The sequence below is a fragment of the Botrytis porri genome (assembly GCF_014898465.1).
Source record: "Botrytis porri strain MUCL 3234 chromosome Unknown BPOR_002, whole genome shotgun sequence".
NCBI lineage: Eukaryota > Fungi > Ascomycota > Leotiomycetes > Helotiales > Sclerotiniaceae > Botrytis > Botrytis porri.
In genome coordinates, this window is record NW_024066076.1 from 3,700,700 (window position 1) to 3,718,558 (window position 17,859).

The 17,859-nt window shown below is 43.9% G+C and overlaps 2 protein-coding genes across 2 annotated transcripts; both read left to right on the forward strand.

The window, feature by feature from the left end:
* Positions 1-5,306: 5,306 nt before the first annotated feature.
* EAF01_002093 (uncharacterized protein) lies at positions 5,307-6,948 on the forward strand (the record flags this gene model as incomplete). The annotated part of the gene is made up of 3 exons (XM_038910343.1): positions 5,307-5,898; positions 5,975-6,566; positions 6,633-6,948. The coding sequence occupies 3 exons, from the start codon at positions 5,307-5,309 to the stop codon at positions 6,946-6,948; spliced, it is 1,500 nt and encodes a 499-aa protein (XP_038775155.1).
* Positions 6,949-8,685: 1,737 nt separating this feature from the next.
* On the forward strand, positions 8,686-13,041 carry EAF01_002094 (uncharacterized protein; the record flags this gene model as incomplete). Its single annotated transcript, XM_038910344.1, has 1 exon — positions 8,686-13,041. The coding sequence occupies one exon, from the start codon at positions 8,686-8,688 to the stop codon at positions 13,039-13,041; it is 4,356 nt and encodes a 1,451-aa protein (XP_038775156.1).
* Positions 13,042-17,859: the final 4,818 nt, after the last annotated feature.

A 17,859-nucleotide genomic window follows, 5' to 3' on the forward strand; every position in this document is an offset into this window, starting at 1 on the left:
ATAAGTATATTAAGAATTAAAGAAAAAACAAATATCTAATATTAATACTGAATAAATATAAAAGTCAAAAATTAATAACTTTTTAAACATATTATAAAGAAAATAATATTATATATTTATATTTACTATTATATTCAAGTTATACAAAGTACAATAGGACATCTGGGGGAATATAGGGGGATTTATACCCCATTATAAAGAATGAAACAAATGATAAACGAAAGATTAGATGAGATAAACAAAAAGGAAAAGAATAAGGAAAATAAAAAGCAAATAAAGAAATATAGTTGTTGTAAAACAAAGGTAGATAATTGTAAGGTTATATTATTACAACAATTATTGAAAGTTGTGGCACGTGCTTTAAGCTACTTGTTACGGGAGCTGCCTCTAGGGTCACGTGGAAGTGTCTAGAGATCTCTCGAGGTGGTTTAGACTAGACTTCAAGTAGGAATTCAATAAGGTTGGTAACTGGTTGCAATTCTCGTAACTATAGTAATGAAACTAATGATTGTTCTTGAGCACGAAGCTCTACATTGTAATGAAATCCCATTCCCTTATATAGATCTTCGTACTCTGATGTTGGTTGGAGTTTCTTGGAGTCCTGGCTCCCAAGGACCTCCTTGGAGCCCTGGCTCCTGGGGACTCCACCACGTGACACTTGTCACATGGCATTCTGTTACCCATCGTAACAGCTAAGGGGAGGGAAAGAATAAATCGAATTGAAAGTTGTATATAAATGAGGAAGAGTCTTATTTACTAGAGTAAGATGATCGAAATTTTAAATTGAATCGCTTTCTAAATAGATTATTATATTCACTTCAAATTAAAAGGTGAATTGAAGAATAAAGTAATTAATTATTATACAAAAAAAAAAAGTAAACCACTTTTTCATTTCTTTATAAAATTATAAAATAAATGATTGAATTCTTCTTAATGAAAAGACAATAATCTAAAGCTTACAAGACTTCAAAACAATATATCCTTTCAAAAGTACAAATGAAAGTCGAATTCATATAAAGTTTTCAAAACTACTTTATTAAATAACTAGTTTATATTATAGTAAGCTTTTTAACTTTATAACCTTTTTCCTTATCTTTCGAATCGATTAATCAAATCTATTATTTCTAATAAATAGAACTCTTTTTTATTTAATAATTATATAAAGAAGGACATTTTGTATTATAAAATGAAGGAGAAAAAAGATCTATTAAAAGATTTCTAAAAAAAAGAAAAAGAATAAAGCAGATCTTTTTATATAAAGAAAAAGAGTTTCGAATTCGAAAAGTATATTAAACTTTTAAGCAAAATGTAATGAATACAAATATAATTAATATAAATCAAACTATTCTAAAAAAATTATAGTTATAATCAAAAATCTTTTCTCAACATATAAATCAAAGAAAATAATATAAAGGAAATAATATTCTAATTATTCTATATAAATCGAATGTAACAATAATTAATTCGATTCTATTCATCTTTTCAAAGAATATCTCATCAAATAATCAAATCATCATCTTAATCTTCATATAAATACTTTTATATAAATCTTCAAAATATTAATCTATTTTGTAAATATTAATGAGAGTAAATACCAATCAATATTTGATTCACTTAAAAAAAGAAATCTAAGTTCATATTACTAAATAAAGCATTATAAAAGTCTATATAAAATGAATACATATAATTAAAATAATCTATCTAAAAATATAATTCTTCTCTTCCTTATAAAAAAGAAAAGAATCATATGATTCGCTTAAGCACGTAATCGTATGTTCCGATAATAATATAGTATTATAGTTTGAACTATTATAATCTTATTCAAGATTCTAAAAGCTAGGACTACGAAATGTATTACTATAGTGTCGAAAGATACTAGCGCTAATACTAGTACGATTACATGATCTCTATCCCGACAATAAATAATACTTCAAATAAATCAAAAGTGTAATGTAATGAAGATCAAAGTTTGTTTATTAATAATTTTTTTTTCATATATAGAAGGGCTTGAAAAGATTTCTATTGATAGTAAATATCATTAAGATAATCTTCTAAACTTTTTATAGTTATTTATATATATAAGAAATAATAAAAAATAGAATGAACCTTTCTCGAAGAATTAAAATTAAATATAAATACTCAATTCCGGCCACCTCACTTTTAACTCACTTTTTATTATCAAAATTAACAAAAGAAACTTTTTTATTTATGAATAGAATTTATTGAGAATTTATATATATATAATTCAGACCATTTTAGACTTTTTCTGAAATATTCGATTTTTAGAATTTTTCTGAGTGGAGATCTAAAGCTTCAAAATATCAATTTTTTAATTTATATAGAGATTACATATGAATTTTAAATCAATTTTAAATTATATATACATTAAATTTTAATGAATTCTATTTATAAATAAGAAGGTTTTATTATTCTTTTTAATGATTAAAAATAGCTCAAAACAGAGGTGTCTAGAGAATCGAGTACTCGACTTATATATTATATGTAATAGTATAATAATTAATTGTATTCTTGTTCTTTCTATTGAGGATAACTATATTTAATTACTATAGTTTATATATACTTTAACTATTAGGTTATTCTATATGGCTTTCAAAAATCACATAATTAAAATAATTATCATATTATTTTTTAATTTAATTAAAAATAAAAATAAAAAGTGATATTCTATGATAACTACTCGTATCATATTAATGAATTCTATCTTAACAATTGAAATGTAAATTTTGTTTTACTTTAAAAAATCAAATAACATTAAAACTTAATTGTTATATAATATCATACTAAAAGTAATACTATAAGAAGTCTTAAGCTAGTTAGGTTTATATAGACGATCTATTTCTCACGTAATATATAACTTATATTTAATACATTCTTTAATATCAATTACGAAAGATTTGAATGAAGATTAAAAGATGTTAAAAATTCATATTAAGTCGAGTACCTTATTATCTGGCCACCCCTGTTTTAGAACACCTTTTTACACTAAAAATCACTTTTTGAATATCTTATTTATCAATAAAATTTATTGAATATTCACATGTATAAATTTCTGATTATTTTGTGTTAATTCTAAGATTTTTCGATTTTTAGGATTTTTATAAATCGATTTTTAAGGCTTCAAAATATCGATTCCTCAAATTGTATAGAAATTATATATAAACTCAAAACTTTATTAAAATCTTTTATAACTTATTATTCAGAATTATTAAAAAAAAACTATTAGTTTTTATTATGAATTTTCCATAATTAAGTTTAAGAAACCTAAGAAACCTAAGAAAACTAAAAAGAATCTAATAAATAAGTATTTGTAAGAGTACTTTCGAAATTATATAGATTATTAGTCCCTATATAATATATATCTCTATAACTACTAGTTTTTTTTTAATTTTTTAATTTTTTAAATTTTTAAATTCTTTTTAATTCTTTTTATATAGATTTAAACTTAAAAATTACAAAAAATCAATTAGTTTCTTCATATTATTTATAATCAAAAAGTTATTAAAGATTTAAAAAGGATTTTTAATTTATATATAATTCCTATATAAATTGAAATATCGATATTTTGAAGTTTTAAATCTATATTTAGAAAATTCTTAAAAATCCTTGATTTTCTGAGTGAGCTTAAAATGATCTAAATTATATGTAAAAATATTTTTAATATATTACATTATGTTTTCATAGAAATATTAATAGATTAAAAAAGTAAATTTTAATATAAAAGAGTAGCTTCAAATGAAGATGGTTAGGAAATGAGAGGTTTCAACTTAATAATAATAAAACTATTAAATCGACTTTACTACTATTTGAAACTTTTAAAAAAAAATATAAAAAATAAAAAACTCACTTTGAATTACTTCAATCTACTAATTCAAGATTACACATTGATTTATTAATAATTTTAATAACTTTAAAACTAACATATATAATATCTTAACAATAAACAAAACACATTATTTAGAAAACGACTTATTAAATTCTTTAAAAGATCCTGCTGAAATCAATTAATAAAAAGAGCAAGAAGTTTAGAAGTGAGTCTATCTAAACACTAGATTAGACTAAATGTACTTTAGTATTTTCAAATCCTAGATGAATGTGTTCTTAAACCTTTGCGCGATTTCATTTAAATTATCAATGATTAATTAAACTAGCCGCAAAACCAGATTTCCGACAATAACTATATACAAACTTGACACAAAACTTTTGAGATGCACCGACTTCAGAAACACGGGTTCTTGTTTTGATTACCAAATGTACATCCAACGACGCATTCATTACATATGCTTGAAAGGCGATTTAATATCCGTTAAGATATCAATTTCACTAGTGTGTAGAGTATGGGAACACTTGTACAGAGTTATTTTCGGGTGAATGTGAAAATGATTGGAGTTCATTTTATCTATACATTGCTTGGGAGCCCATTTTCTGAGATTAATTATCAGATTATAGGTACGTCAGAATTCTGCTTCCTTTTCTTCATCTACGGTTTTAATGCATTTTTGATTCATTTCTATGTTCCTGTAATAGCTGGATAATCTTTCCGCCCTTCGCTAAATTCTCATTGAGGATTTGAGCGTCTCAGTTCCCCTTTCTCGCTATACCCAATGAGTTGCTCAATAGAATTTTTTATCCAACCACATCACAAGGTTTGATTCCTCAATGGGAAAAAAATGCATGGTTCGCATACCTTGCTGAGAATTGTCTCGGGTTCTGATGCTGAATTTCTTATTGAGAGATTGAGGTGAGGAATGAAACCGAGTGGATTGGAATCATTCATGTCGAGATTTTGGGGATTCGTTACGCCCTCTTGTGGTTAATCGATAATTTTACATTTACCTCTATTGGATGTTCGGCAACTGAGATGATTGATCCTCAATAGAAAGACTATGTACTTTAGGAGATGAGGTCTACAAGCTTTACAATTATACTCAAAGAAAAATTTGTTGATTACCCTTTAAAACAAAATGGTAATATTGAGTCTCAATCTGTCCAGTACCCGTCGCAAACACTTCTGGCAAAAATCTCCCCCTCTCATGATAATTTAGCCATCAAAATAGAAATTTTATTTGTTCAATCCACTTCTCTTGTTTCTACTTGCTTACGCTGCCTGCTATCATCTCAATCCACCTCAATTGTTTCGGCACACTCGTATTCCGTCTTACCTTCCAGCACTGAGAGCCAATTACTGTTATAATGAAGGGAGGTGATATTCAGATATTTACCTCTCATTCCTTGAGATTTGTCCAACTTCATTTTACACTCTCAAAAGCACATCACACTTCAACATCATGTCCACGATCATAAGCACAGGACCTGATCCACCAGGAGTGAATTACATGGTCTCCGCCAATTCCATTACACTTCCAATATTCTCGATAATCTTCATAATACTTCTCATCGTTCCATTCCGTCTCCTTTACCGCGTCAGCAATATAGCCGCCTGCTCTCTCGTCATTATCAACATAATTTCTCTCATCTTTGTCGCCATGAATGCTCTCATTTGGCCTACCGACTCCCTCATATCTCGATTCTCTGGACACATAGTCTGCGATATTCAAGTACTCATCCGTCAAGCTCTCTACACAGCTATGACCTCAACAACATGTTGCATATCTTTGTATCTAGCAAGAGCGGTCACTCCGGATAATGCATGTATGCATGAAACTCGAGCGATGAAAAGACAAAGAGTAGCGAAAGATTGTGCTTTTTGTTTTACAATTCCAATTCTACAAGTAGCGCTACATTATACAATACAAACGAATAGGTTCACGGTTATGACAATTTATGGATGTGTGGATGCGACAGATTTGAGTTGGCCAAGTATTATTATCCTACATATTTGGCCACTCATTTTTGCTTGTTTAAATTGTTATTTTGCTTGTATGTATTTTAGTATCATTTACTATAAGTTATTATGATACGTGCATTCTGGGAAATAAACTAACAAAGCTTACAGTCCTAGTAATTTATCGTCTCCGCCGACATCGCACGAATTTTACCAGTACTCTCTCATCTTCCTCCGCAGGCCTCAGTCCTCGCCGCTTCTTTAAACTTTTTTCAATGTCCCTAATGCTTCTCCTGATTTATTTTCCAGTCGTCATTTATTATTTTTATCTTAATGTCAGCTGGCCTTTACATGCCTTTTCTTGGTCATATGTTCATGATCCTTCATATTGGCCATCGATCATCTTCTGGAGAATCGCAGATGCACCAAAGGGTATGCAGTATGATGCATGGAATTGGGTTGCTTTAGCCTTTTTAATTGTGGTATTCTGGGGTTGTAATAGTGAAGGAATGGAGATTTATAGAAGGGGATTGTGCAAATTGGGATTGGCGAGGTGTTGGCCAAGATTGAGGATGAGTATGCATGAAAGAAAGATGGAGAAGATGGAGAGGAATAGTAGGATTGGAATGAGTAGTGGGAGTCTAAATGGGAGTTGGGCAGGTAAATTTGATTTGATTACTAAGACTATTCATTATTTTGAGGATCAGGAGGCGAAAAGTGGGAAACAGAGCGTGACTACGACGACTACATTGGGAGATGAAGTGTAAGTTTTTGATGCCTCCTAGAGTTTATACATGACCTGTGAGTATCAAATCTAATGGAACCACAGAAAAAATACCACAAGCCGCAAGCCTTCTCATACCCCAGCCTATGACTCCGTCAACTCCAGCAACTTGGGTTGTAACTCCCAAAATACGACTGGTTACAATCCGTCGACCCACAAACCTTCCAACGCGACAACTTACGAAAGTATAAATGAGAAAGAGACTTACCTCTCATCTATATCTACTACAATCGAGAACTCAGATGTCATCTCCCCGGTTCCGAGGACGCCCAGCCCAAATAATGCTCATTCGCATTCTCTAGATCATGAGGTAGGGGTGAGAGAGGCCACAATCCCACCACCAACTTCAGCCGGGATTTAGGAAACCTTTAGAATACATTTGAATCCACTTTCTCTAGTTTCTTCATTTGTTTATGGCAAAAAAGCAAACAATCAGGATTCACATACTCATTATCCACACTCCAAATCAAACTCAGCAGTCCATCAAAGCTCAAACCTACACCCAACCATGACAAATCAGAATTCAACACATACAACGCAAATATGGGCTGCTAGCGCTCTGCAAGACACGAATGATGTACATGAAATATCAAATGGAGGGCCACCGATTACTGAAGACTCGACCAAATCTATATGTGATTATGCGGAGGAAAAGTATGATCAAGATGGCCTTCTTGCGAACCCGAAACCCGGAAGTAGAGCTTATAAGGAAAGAGAAAGACGAGAAATGGTTTCTGAGAGGCAAGAGAGAAAGACAGTAGAGGAGGAGAGAAGTCAAAAGGATGAGCAGGGAAACAAGAACAGAGGCAGATTAGGTGAGGGATTAAATGTTGAACGAACCTTTGATATTGTAGAAGAACGGAATATTGCAAGAGTGAGTAGTTCTTGAAATTTCGTGGAGAGATATTGTTCTTGAGGATCGGGGTGATGGTGGTTGCGATAAACACTTTTCTTTTACGGCTTGATTAATTACTTGCTCCTTTCTCATAATCATTCTTTAGCAAACACAAATAAAAAGGTCTCACATTCCAATGTGTAGGTTTTTCAACAATGTGTTTGAATTCTGTGAGAAAGCTTCGCACGCAATCGGGAAAAACATCACCGCAGTGTACCCTTATGAACTTCGAGGCTCAATATAAGCAAAGTTAACATTGCCAATCATAATCTTCCAGTCCCTTCATGCGCAATCCTCGTGATGAATTGTTTGGAAATCAAGACCACATCGACTATGTGCAGGTGTGTTAAGCATGATGCCGTGACAATATGTCCCCAATGTAATCCCGAATCTGGATCTAGGTTTCCTGGAATAGTGCCCACCACTTATGTTTCATGGCCTTGTGACTGACGATTTCTTTGACCGATTAAATCTAGAGCCTTGGACGTAACTATGACCACATGGTATAGGCTTTTTGGTGAATGATTGTAGGTTCAATGATCAAGTCATTTGTATGGAATACACCAGGAACCATACAACCAAGTCCAATTGTGCCGACTTATGTACCACCCTATCCAAAAGTGTATTGCTTGAATTGATAACTTGTGAAAGATTGCCATGAAATTTGCACGATGTAGCAAGAGTATCGTATTAAAGTACCAGCATTAGGTACTGAGTCCAACATCGTAACTTATAGATCCGCCGCGAAGCGTGCTTTATCATACTTGTCTTTATCATCGAAACCCATGGTCGAGAATGTATCTGGAATGTCGTGAAACTTGTCTGTCTGTTGATTGACTCGACTAATTATTTTTTATCGGGAATGACACCACCCATATTATAGTATAGGACGGAGCTGTTCAGATTGCAGCCCTGATGCTGTAGGTTTTGTAGGAGCCGTCTACCCGGTTGAATGAATTTGGCACATAATCGATATTGTACAAGCAAATAATACACCCTAACACCCTACCCCTTATGCGAGGGCCCTTTCATGGCATAAAAGGAGGGCACGGCCGTTATTTGTCTGGGAACATAACCCCAAGACCCCACACGACCCCCACATGATTTTATAAAAGGGATTTCACAAAAGGGGATTTCTTGGGTTCCTCATCCCCGCCTCCCATCCCGATCTTGCAACCGTAGAACGTCTCGTTGCCATTCCGCATGGCCTGCGACCTCGCATACAACTCTGACCACCAGGTTCTGATCTGCACACAGTGCCAGACGTGCATCGCTCCAGGGGCCCGAAGTATCGCGCAACACCTCCGAGCCGAACCCCACCGCCTGTCAGGTGATCTTTTGAAAGCTCAACTGAGCTACGCTCAATCGTTAAGTCTGAAGACGAAGCGTCAATTGCGAGAAGACAAACCTGCGCGTAGGGCTGCGCAGTTAGAGCATCTCAGAGTCTTCCACGGCTTTCAGTGTTTATCATGCGATCCATCCTTTTTAACCACTCACCTCCCACGAATGCGGGATCACATGGTGACTCATGGCCGGAAAGCGAGCGAGCACAAAGCGACCCCGCTATGGCAGGCATGCTTACTCCAAACGTACTTTACTGCACCGAGGTATGTTGATTACTTTGTGGTTGTTGCAAATCCTGGGCCCCATGGTGGAAATGGCGATGTGATCCCTTTAACCCGGTCGGAGAAGGATTCCATTGATCAGATTGAGCAAGATGCGTTGAATGTCAAAAAGGATCTCTTCAAGGCAGCTGGCGTCGTTCGGGACATTAAGGAATCTCGCTCCGAGAGGGTACCGTGGTTGCACGACGTCACCAAGTTCCCTTTTCACTTAGTTCATTTAAAAGACGAGGAGATTTGGGCTTCGTATAAGCTCCCATCGAAGAAGGAATTGGATGGAGATTACCTTGAAGCGGATGATCCTCAACTTGTTCGCATCCTCCATGCCGCCGAAGCTATGATGCGAGATGCCTATCAATTGTGCTCTGATACATCCCCCGATCGTAAGATGACTCAGCAGCGAGCTAACATCCTCAATGAATTTTATTCCGGAGCGAGTGGCAAGGCGGATGGGTTCCGATATCACAAGAATGCTTCGACGTTGGTCAAATACTTCCTGATCGGGAAACAACTCTTGGTATATTATTATCGAGTGGTGTATTCGGAGGATGGCTTTTTCACCGCCACGGAATCGGATCAATCATTACCACGTGATATTATCGAACCGACCTCAACCCAAATTCGTGCGATGGATGCTATCATGGAAGCCTTGAATATGGAAGATCCCGAAGAATCTGAATTAGCTTTGAAGCATGCTATTCGACGATTATATCTAGCCTTGATTTGTCACTCGATTGGAAGTGCACCGTTTAAATCACCGGTCTTGAGTTTTTGTGCTATGAAGAGTCGCATGATTTATGGGCGGGGATTGTGGGAAGAGCCAGGAAATTTTAATAGTTACCTGTCGGCTCTCACGTGGACGGCGCAACTGATCCTCTTTGGTTTTGTCTGTTTTCAAGAGCAAGAGGACGAAGATCAAATTCCCATTCTCCTCACCACGCTCTGCAAGAAGTTCTTTCAACAATTAGCCGAGACCCCCTTCGGTTACATTCTTCAGTGGCGTTTATATTTATTCAAGGTGAGTAAGGCTTCCATTGCTAAACACCAAGCTCGATGGTCTTTGGATCGACAGATTGTGGGGTATCGCGGGGTAGAAATATCCATGGAACAGATTTCGAACGTGGTGCTTTCGGAATTTCAACAAGCTCACTCTCTCCTGTACGATGAATTGTTATTTGGCATGCAAGATTTAATTTCGATGGTTTCGTGGCGGATGAAGGATGATCTGGATTCCGAGGATTTTGGGGATTCTTGGCTCTCCCACTCACACAATTCGGAATTTTTAGAAGGGGCAGATCTGAGGCTTTTTCGATACATCAAGACGAACACTAAATTGCACACCACTTTCTTCAAGGTTGATCAAGAGGGAGGGTTAATCTTGTGTTCGAAAGCTATGAAGATATATGAAGTGCAAGCTCAGGAATTCTTAAAGCGACTCTTGATCCTCTGTCACATTGCTCCTGGTCCACCTCTGCGAGAGCCCGAATTGCTTTCTATCACGTGGCGGAATATGGAACGACAGCGACATATTTATATTTGGGAAAAGTTGGTGATGATCTATACCCAATATCACAAAGGACAACAACAATCTGGTGCATACAAGAATAATATTCGATTTCTCCCGAAAGCTATTGGGAATTTATTACTTACTTATATTGCATATGTTATTCCCCTTCGACAAATCTTTCTTCGACAAGAAAATCCGACCGCTTTGATATCCCCGTACCTCTGGTCCAATCTTCAAGGGACTGTGTGGGTAGATGGAGTTATTTCGACTTGCTTACGGAAAGCATGTAAACGTGCTCAGGTTTCGATACTACACACTTCCAATTGGCGACAATTTGCTGCTTCCATCACGAAAGAGAAGTTTACTACGAGAGAACAAGCCAACTTTGATCTGGACCATACTCCTGGTGAATTTGTTGAAGATGAATCCGATTTGAGGGCGTTGGCCGAATTTAGCAATCACAGCTTTCAAACCTTCAATGTAGCTTACGCTGGAACGACCAATCTCACCATGAATACTATGTTGCATCGAGGCTTTCGGGCTTCGGCTAGTTGGCATTCCTTCTTTCGATTCGATTTCGTTCTGCAAGGGAAGCGAGCCTCGAGTCCATCGGATGCTCTAGTGTTGCGAGCCGCGAAACGAAGTCGATTTCGTCAGAGGCAAGGGTACTCGGAAGAGGATTTACTTCAAGTGGCTCAAAGATTATTCCCTTCTGTCACTTTTCAATTTCGTCAACCTGGTCAACGTCGTGGGGTGTTGACTACTTTTGGAACTACCTTTCACGAACAAGTCATCTTGATCTTGGGAACCGGCTCCGGCAAGACCTTAATTCCTATGCTCAGCGCTAGCCTTGCGGACGCTAGCACCACCATCATGATCATTCCTATGGTGGCCTTGCGGATTGACATGATCAAACGTTTTAATGCAGTTGGGATTCCCTCGGTCGTGTGGTCGGTGGAGTGTCGGGAAACCCCTCCATTGGTGATCGTATCGGCTGAAGCGGTTTGCAACGATAGCTTTTTGGAATACGCTCAAGGGCTAGTCTTTCGACAGAAATTGGATCGCATCATCATGGATGAGTGTCACCTTACCATTACTACGAGTGAGTATCGCTCTTGCATGACGCAAGTTGGGTGGTTCATTCGACAAATTCGTACTCAATCCATTTGGCTATCTGCCACCTTGCCTCCGGTGATGGAAGAATTATTCATCGAACAGAACAAATTGGTTTGCCCTCAAATCATTCGAGAGTCGACCAATCGATCTAACCTTCAATATCTTGTTAGTTATGGAGATGGAGTTGATTCTTTGATGGAGAAAGCGAGAGAGTTAATTGAAGTGTGTTGGCCCGATCCTAATATCTTTGATCAAAGTTGTGATAAGATTATTATCTACTGTCGCACTCGTGATGTTGCTGGCGCGGTAGCAGAATTGATGAATTGTCCTCTGTACACATCAGAATCCGGGACGGTTCGCGAGAAGGGGGAGATCATTCAACGGTGGCTCTCCAATCCTCAGCAACCCGTGATCGCTGCTACGTCCGCTCTCGGGATTGGATTTGATTACCCTCACATTCGATGGGTCATTCACCTCGATGCTCCAGAGCGGGTGACGGCTTTCTCTCAAGAATCCGGTCGGGCGGGACGCGATGGGAGGAAAGCTTCCTCCATCATCTTGTTAAATTCGACTTGGAGACCTCAACGTGATACCTTTCTTCCACCCGATCAAGCTACCATGCAACTCTACCTCACTCAACAATATTGCTCACGTGGCGTCCTCAGTCAATTCCTCGATCGGCCTTCGGATTGGCGTTGGTGCATGTCAAGTGATGAGGTCTGTCAAGTGTGTAGGGAACCTCATGAGGAACCTCGCCCCCCTCATTTGATATACACTTTAAATCCATCTACTATAGAAATTGAATCCACTGGCCCTCGAGAGATTCACACTCAAGATTTTCGACAGGATCAAATCCTCGATCGATACGAGCAGGATCTCCTAACCTTTCAGGATTCTTGTCTCTACTGTCGAATTCACCATCGTCGCTTCGATCACCTCTCTTCACAATGCTCTCGAAGATTTGATTGGATTAATGCTAAGGGGGAAGCTCTACAAGCGTGCCAATTTGACGAGAGAGATTGGATGCCACGATACATCGTGTGTTGGAATTGTTATCAACCACAAGATATCTGTCGAGTGGCCGATCCTGATCACGAAGAGAGCGAGTGTCGATTTCCGAACATGGTGATTCCCATTTGCGTGGCGGCATATAAGAGGGTGGGGGGGGTGGCATGGCTCGAGAGGCATTTTGAACGAACGTGGGAAGATCTTCTTGCGTATATGATTTGGCTTGGGGAGAGGACTGATTTGGAGGGGAATGAATGGGTTTACGGGAATAAGGTTGCAGCTCTTATATTAAGGGAATTAGAATAGAGTAATGATAATAATAAGATAAGAATAAAATAATGAATAAAGGGTTCTAGTAATAAAGTAAGAGATCAGGGTTAAAGTTGGAAGAGATTTTTAAAATGATTAAGAACCGCTACGTATTTTAAAAAGGGTGAGGGTAAGGGTAAGGGTAAGGGTTAGGGTTAAGAGATAATAAGAAAGGAATTAGGGTTAATGAAATATTTAAAGAATGAAATAAGAGAATATATAAAAGTAAGATTTAAAATTAAAGAATAATATTAAAAAGATCCTCCCCGCCTTTTCTCGCCTCCGGCCCTCTCGCTTTCGCCCCCCCTTCTTCCCCCCCCTCGGGTTTCCTCGCCTTCCCTCCTTTTCCCCCCGCCCCGTCCCCCCTTCCCTTGCCCTTCCTCCTTGGGTTCCGCCTTCGGCTTCTTCTTCCCTTCTTCCCTTTCGCCGCCTCCCTTCGGCTTTGCCCTCCTCCCTCTTGCCTTGCCCCTCTCCCCTGCGTTCGCGTCTTTCCTTCCCGCTTCTGCCTCTTCTTCGGGTTCTCCCTTGGCCTTCGGGCTTTCTTCCCGCCTTCCCCTTCTTCCTTTGTTCCCGGCTTCGGGTTCCCCGTCTCTCCTCTCGCCTCTTCCTTTCCTCCTTGCCTTCCCCGCGGCTTGCCCCCTCCCTTTCCTCCCCCCGCCCCCGCTTGCCCGCTCCCTCTCCTCTCCCCCTCCCTTCCCGCTCTCCGCTCTTCCCTCTTGCTTTCCCTCCCTCCCCCCGTCTCTTTCCCGCCTGCTCTTCTTCCCGGGTTCGGGTTCTTCCTTTTTCGGGTTCGCCTTCCCCTTCCCCCGTCCTCCCCGCCTGTCTCCCTCTCCTCCCTCCTCCCCGTCGGCTTTCCTTGCCCCCCGCCCTCCGCTTTCTTCTTTCCTCTCCCTCTCCCGCTTTTCTCCCCCGCTTCCGCTTCCGCCTTTTCTTTCCTCCCCGCTTTCTTCCTTCTCCTCCTCCCTCCCCTTTTCTCCCGCCGCCGCCTCCCTCCTCCCCGTCCGGTTTCGGGTTTCCTCTCCCCCTCCCCTTTCTTCCTGCCTCCTCCGCTTCCCCTTCTTCCTCTCCCCTCCCCCGGGCCTTCTCCCCCCCCGCGCCCCCCCCCCGCTTTCGCCGCCCCTCCTCCTCTTCCTCCTCCCCCCGCTCCCCGCTCTTGCTTTCCCCCCCCCCTCCCCCCGCCCCCCCCCCTTCCCTTCCCTTCCTTCGCCTCCTCCTCCTCTCTTTTTCCCCCTGCCTCCCCTTTCCCCCGCTCCTTCCTTCCCGGCTTCGGGTTCTTCCTTTTTCGGGTTGGCCTTCTCCCTTTTTGCCCCGCTTCGTCTTCGCCCTCTCTCCTCTCCCCTCTTCTTTTCCTGCTTGGCGCCCCCGTCTTCCCCCCTCCCCTCCGCCCCGCTTGCCCCCTCCCTCTCCTCTCTCGCCCCTGCCCCTTTCCCCCCTTCCCCCCTCTCCTCTCTTCGCTCTTCCTTTCGCTCCCTCCCCTCCCCCTCGCTCTTTTCCCCCTCCTCTTCTTCCTTGCCCTCCCCCTGCCCTCCCTGCCCCTTCCCGCCCTTCCCTTCCTTCCCCTCCTCCTCCGCTTTTTCTCGTGCCCTTCCCTTCCCGCCGCTCCTTCCCGGCTTCGGCTTCTTCCTTTCTTCTCCGCTTCCTCTCCGCCCTCTGGGGTTCTCCCCTCTTCCTTTCCTCCTTGCCCCCCCGGGTCTTCCCCGCTCCCTTTCCTCTTGCCCCTTTCCCTTTCCCCCCCCCCCGCTTGCCCCCTCCCTCTCCTCTCCCCTCTGCCTCTCCCCTCCCGCTCTCCGCTCTTCGCTCTTGCTTTCCCTCCCTGCCCTTCCCCCGGCTCTTTCGCCCCCGCTCTTCTTCCCCGGTTCGGGTTCTTTCTTTCTCCCGTGCTTCGGGTTCTTCCTTTCTTGCCGGGTTCGGGTTCTTCCTGCCTTGCCGGTTCGCGTTCTTCCTGCCTTCCCGGCTTCGCGTTCTTCCTGCCTTCCCGGGTTCGGGTTCTTCCGCCTTTTCCGCCTTCTCCTTTTCCCGCCTCCCCTTTGCCTCTTTCCGGCTTTCCCCTCCCCCCGCCTTCTCTCCTTCTCCTTGTCCTCCCCCTCCCCCTCCCCTCCCCTCGGGTTGCTTTCCCCGCGCCTTCTCCTCTTGCTCCTCCGCCCCCGTCCCCTTTTTTCGCGTTCTCCTCCCCTTTCGCCCGCTCCTCCCCTGTCTCCTCTGCTCCTCCTTGCCTCCGGCCTCCTCCTCCTCCTCCCCCGCCCTGCCCCGCCTCCGCCTTCCTCCTCTTTCCTCCGCTTTTTCGGCCTTCCCCTCCCGCCTCCCCCCCGCCTCCCCTCCCTTTCGGGTTCTCTTCCTCTTCTTCTCCCCCTCCCTTTCCCCCCGCCGTCCCCTTCTTCCTCCGCCCTCCCGTGCGCTTCGCGCTCCCTTTTTTCGCGTCTCTCCCCCTCCCTCCCTCTCCGCCCCTGCTCCCCCGCCCCTGCTCCTCCTCCTGCTGCCCCCGCCTCGCCTTGCCTTCCGTCCCCCCGCCCCCCGCCCCCCTCCCCCGCCCCCTCCTCTTCCTCCTCCTCCCCCGCGCCCCCGCGCGCGCTCTCCCCGCCCTCCCGCCCGCTTGCCCTTCCCCCGCCCTTCTCCCGCGCTTCGCCTCCCGCCTTTCTTCCGGGCTTCGGGCTCTCCCTTTCTTCCGGGGTTCGGGCTCTCCCTTTCTCTTCTCTCCCTGCTTCGGGCTCTCCCTTTCTTCGGGGCTTCGGGCTCTCCCTTTCTTCCGGGGTTCGGGCTCTCCCTTTCTTCGGGGCTTCGGGCTCTCCCTTTCTCTTCTCTCCCTGCTTCGGGCTCGCTCTCCTTTCCCTCTTTCCCCTCCTCCTTGCCCTCGGGCGTTCTTTCCTTCGCGCTCCTCTCTTTCCTCTTCTTTCCCGGCTTGCCCTCCGCCCCGCCCCCTTCTTTGTTTCTTCCCGCCTTCGCCTTCCTCTTCCTTGCCGGCTTCGGGTTCTTGCTTTCTTCCGGCTTCGGGTTGTTGCTTTCTTCCGGCTTCGGGTTCTTGCTTTCTTCCGGCTTCGGGTTCTTGCTTTCTTCCGGCTTCGGGTTCTTGCTTCCTTCCGGGCTTCGGGTTCTTGCTTCCTTCCGGGCTTTGGGTTCTTGCTTCCTTCCGGGCTTTGGGTTCTTGCTTTCTTCCGGCTTCGGGTTCTTGCTTTCTTCCGGCTTCGGGTTCTTGCTTTCTTCCGGCTTCGGGTTCTTGCTTCCTTCCGGGCTTTGGGTTCTTGCTTCCTTCCGGGTTCGGGTTCTTGCTTCCTTCCGGGCTTTGGGTTCTTGCTTCCTTCCGGGTTCGGGTTCTTGCTTGCCTTCCGCGCTTCGCCCTCTCCTTGCCTTCCCCCCGCCCTCCCCTTCGCGTTTCGCCTCCCTCCTCTCTTTCGCCTTCTTCTCCTCCTCCTCTCCCTCCCTTTTCCCCGGCCTCCCCGGCTTTTTTTCGCCCCCTCCTCTCCGCTCCTCCCTCTTCCCCTCCCCCGTTGCCCTCCCGCCCCCCGGGCTCCCCGCTTTTCCGGCTTCGCCTCCCCTTCCGCGCGCTCCTTTCTTCCCCGCTTCGGCTTCTTCTTTCCTTCCCGGCTTCCGGCTGTCCTTTCCTTTCCCGGCTCCGCCTCTTCCTTCCTTCCCGGCTTCGCGCTCTTCTTTCCCTCTCTCCTTGCCTCTTCCTCTCCTCCCGCCCTCTTTTTTTCCCTTCTCCGCTTGCCCTCCTCCCTTGCCCCCCCCCCTTCCGCCTGCCCTCCCTTTCCCTCCTCTTCCCCCCGGCCTTTTTTGCGCTTTCTCTCTCCTTCCCTTTTCCGCCTTCCCCCTCCTTCCGCGCTCCGGGCCCCGCCTCTTGCGCCGCTCCCTCTCTTCCCGGGCTTGCCCTCCCCCCGGCCTTCTTCTTTCCTTCCCTGCTTCGGGTTCTCCTTGCCTTCCGGGCTTCGGGTTCTCCTCTTTCCCCTCTTCTTCTTTGCCCCCCCCCGCCCTTCTCCGCTTCTTCCCCCGGCCTTCCTCTTCCCCCCCTCTCCTCCTCCCCCGCCTCCCTCTCTCGCCCCCTCCCCGCCCTCTCCTTCCTCCCCTTTCTTTCTTCCCCCGCTCCCGCCTCTTTTCCCCCCCCTCCCCCCCCTCCCCTTCGGCTTCTTTGTTTGTTCCCGCCTTCGCCTTCCTCTTCCTTGCCGGCTTCGGGCTCTTCCTTTCTTCCGGGCTTCGGGTTTTCGTTGCCTTCCGCGCTTCCCCTTCTCCTTGCCTTCGCGTTGCCCTCCCCTTCCCGTTTCGCCTCCCTCGTCTCTTTCGGCTTCTTCTCCTCCTCCTCTCCCTCCCTTTTCCCCGGCCTCCCCGGCCTTTTTTCGGGCTCTCCTCTCCGCTCCTTCCTCTTCCCCTCCCCCGCCGCCCGCCCGCCCCGCGCGCTCCTTTCTTCCCCGCTTCGCCTTCTTCTTTCCTTCCCGGCTTCGGGCTCTCCTTTCCTTTCCGGGTTCGGGTTCTCCCTTCCTTCCCGGCTTCGGGCTCTTGCTTTTTCCGGGCTTCGCGCTCTTCTTTCCCTCTCTCCTCCGGCCTCTTCCTCTCCTCCCGCCCTCCCCTCCTCCCTTCGCGCCCTCGCCTTTTCTCCGCCTTTTCTTGCTCTCCTCTCCCCCCCGGCGCTTCGTCCTCTCTCTCCTTGCGCTCCGCCCTCCTCGCTCTTTTGCTTTCGGGTTTTCGGGCTCTTTCGCCCCGGCTTTTTTCGCCCGGGTTCGGGTTCGGGTTCGGGTTCGGGTTCGGGTTCGGGTTCGGGTTCGGGTTCGGGTTCGGGTTCGGGTTCGGGTTCGGGTTCGGGTTCGGGTTCGGGTTCGGGTTCGGTTC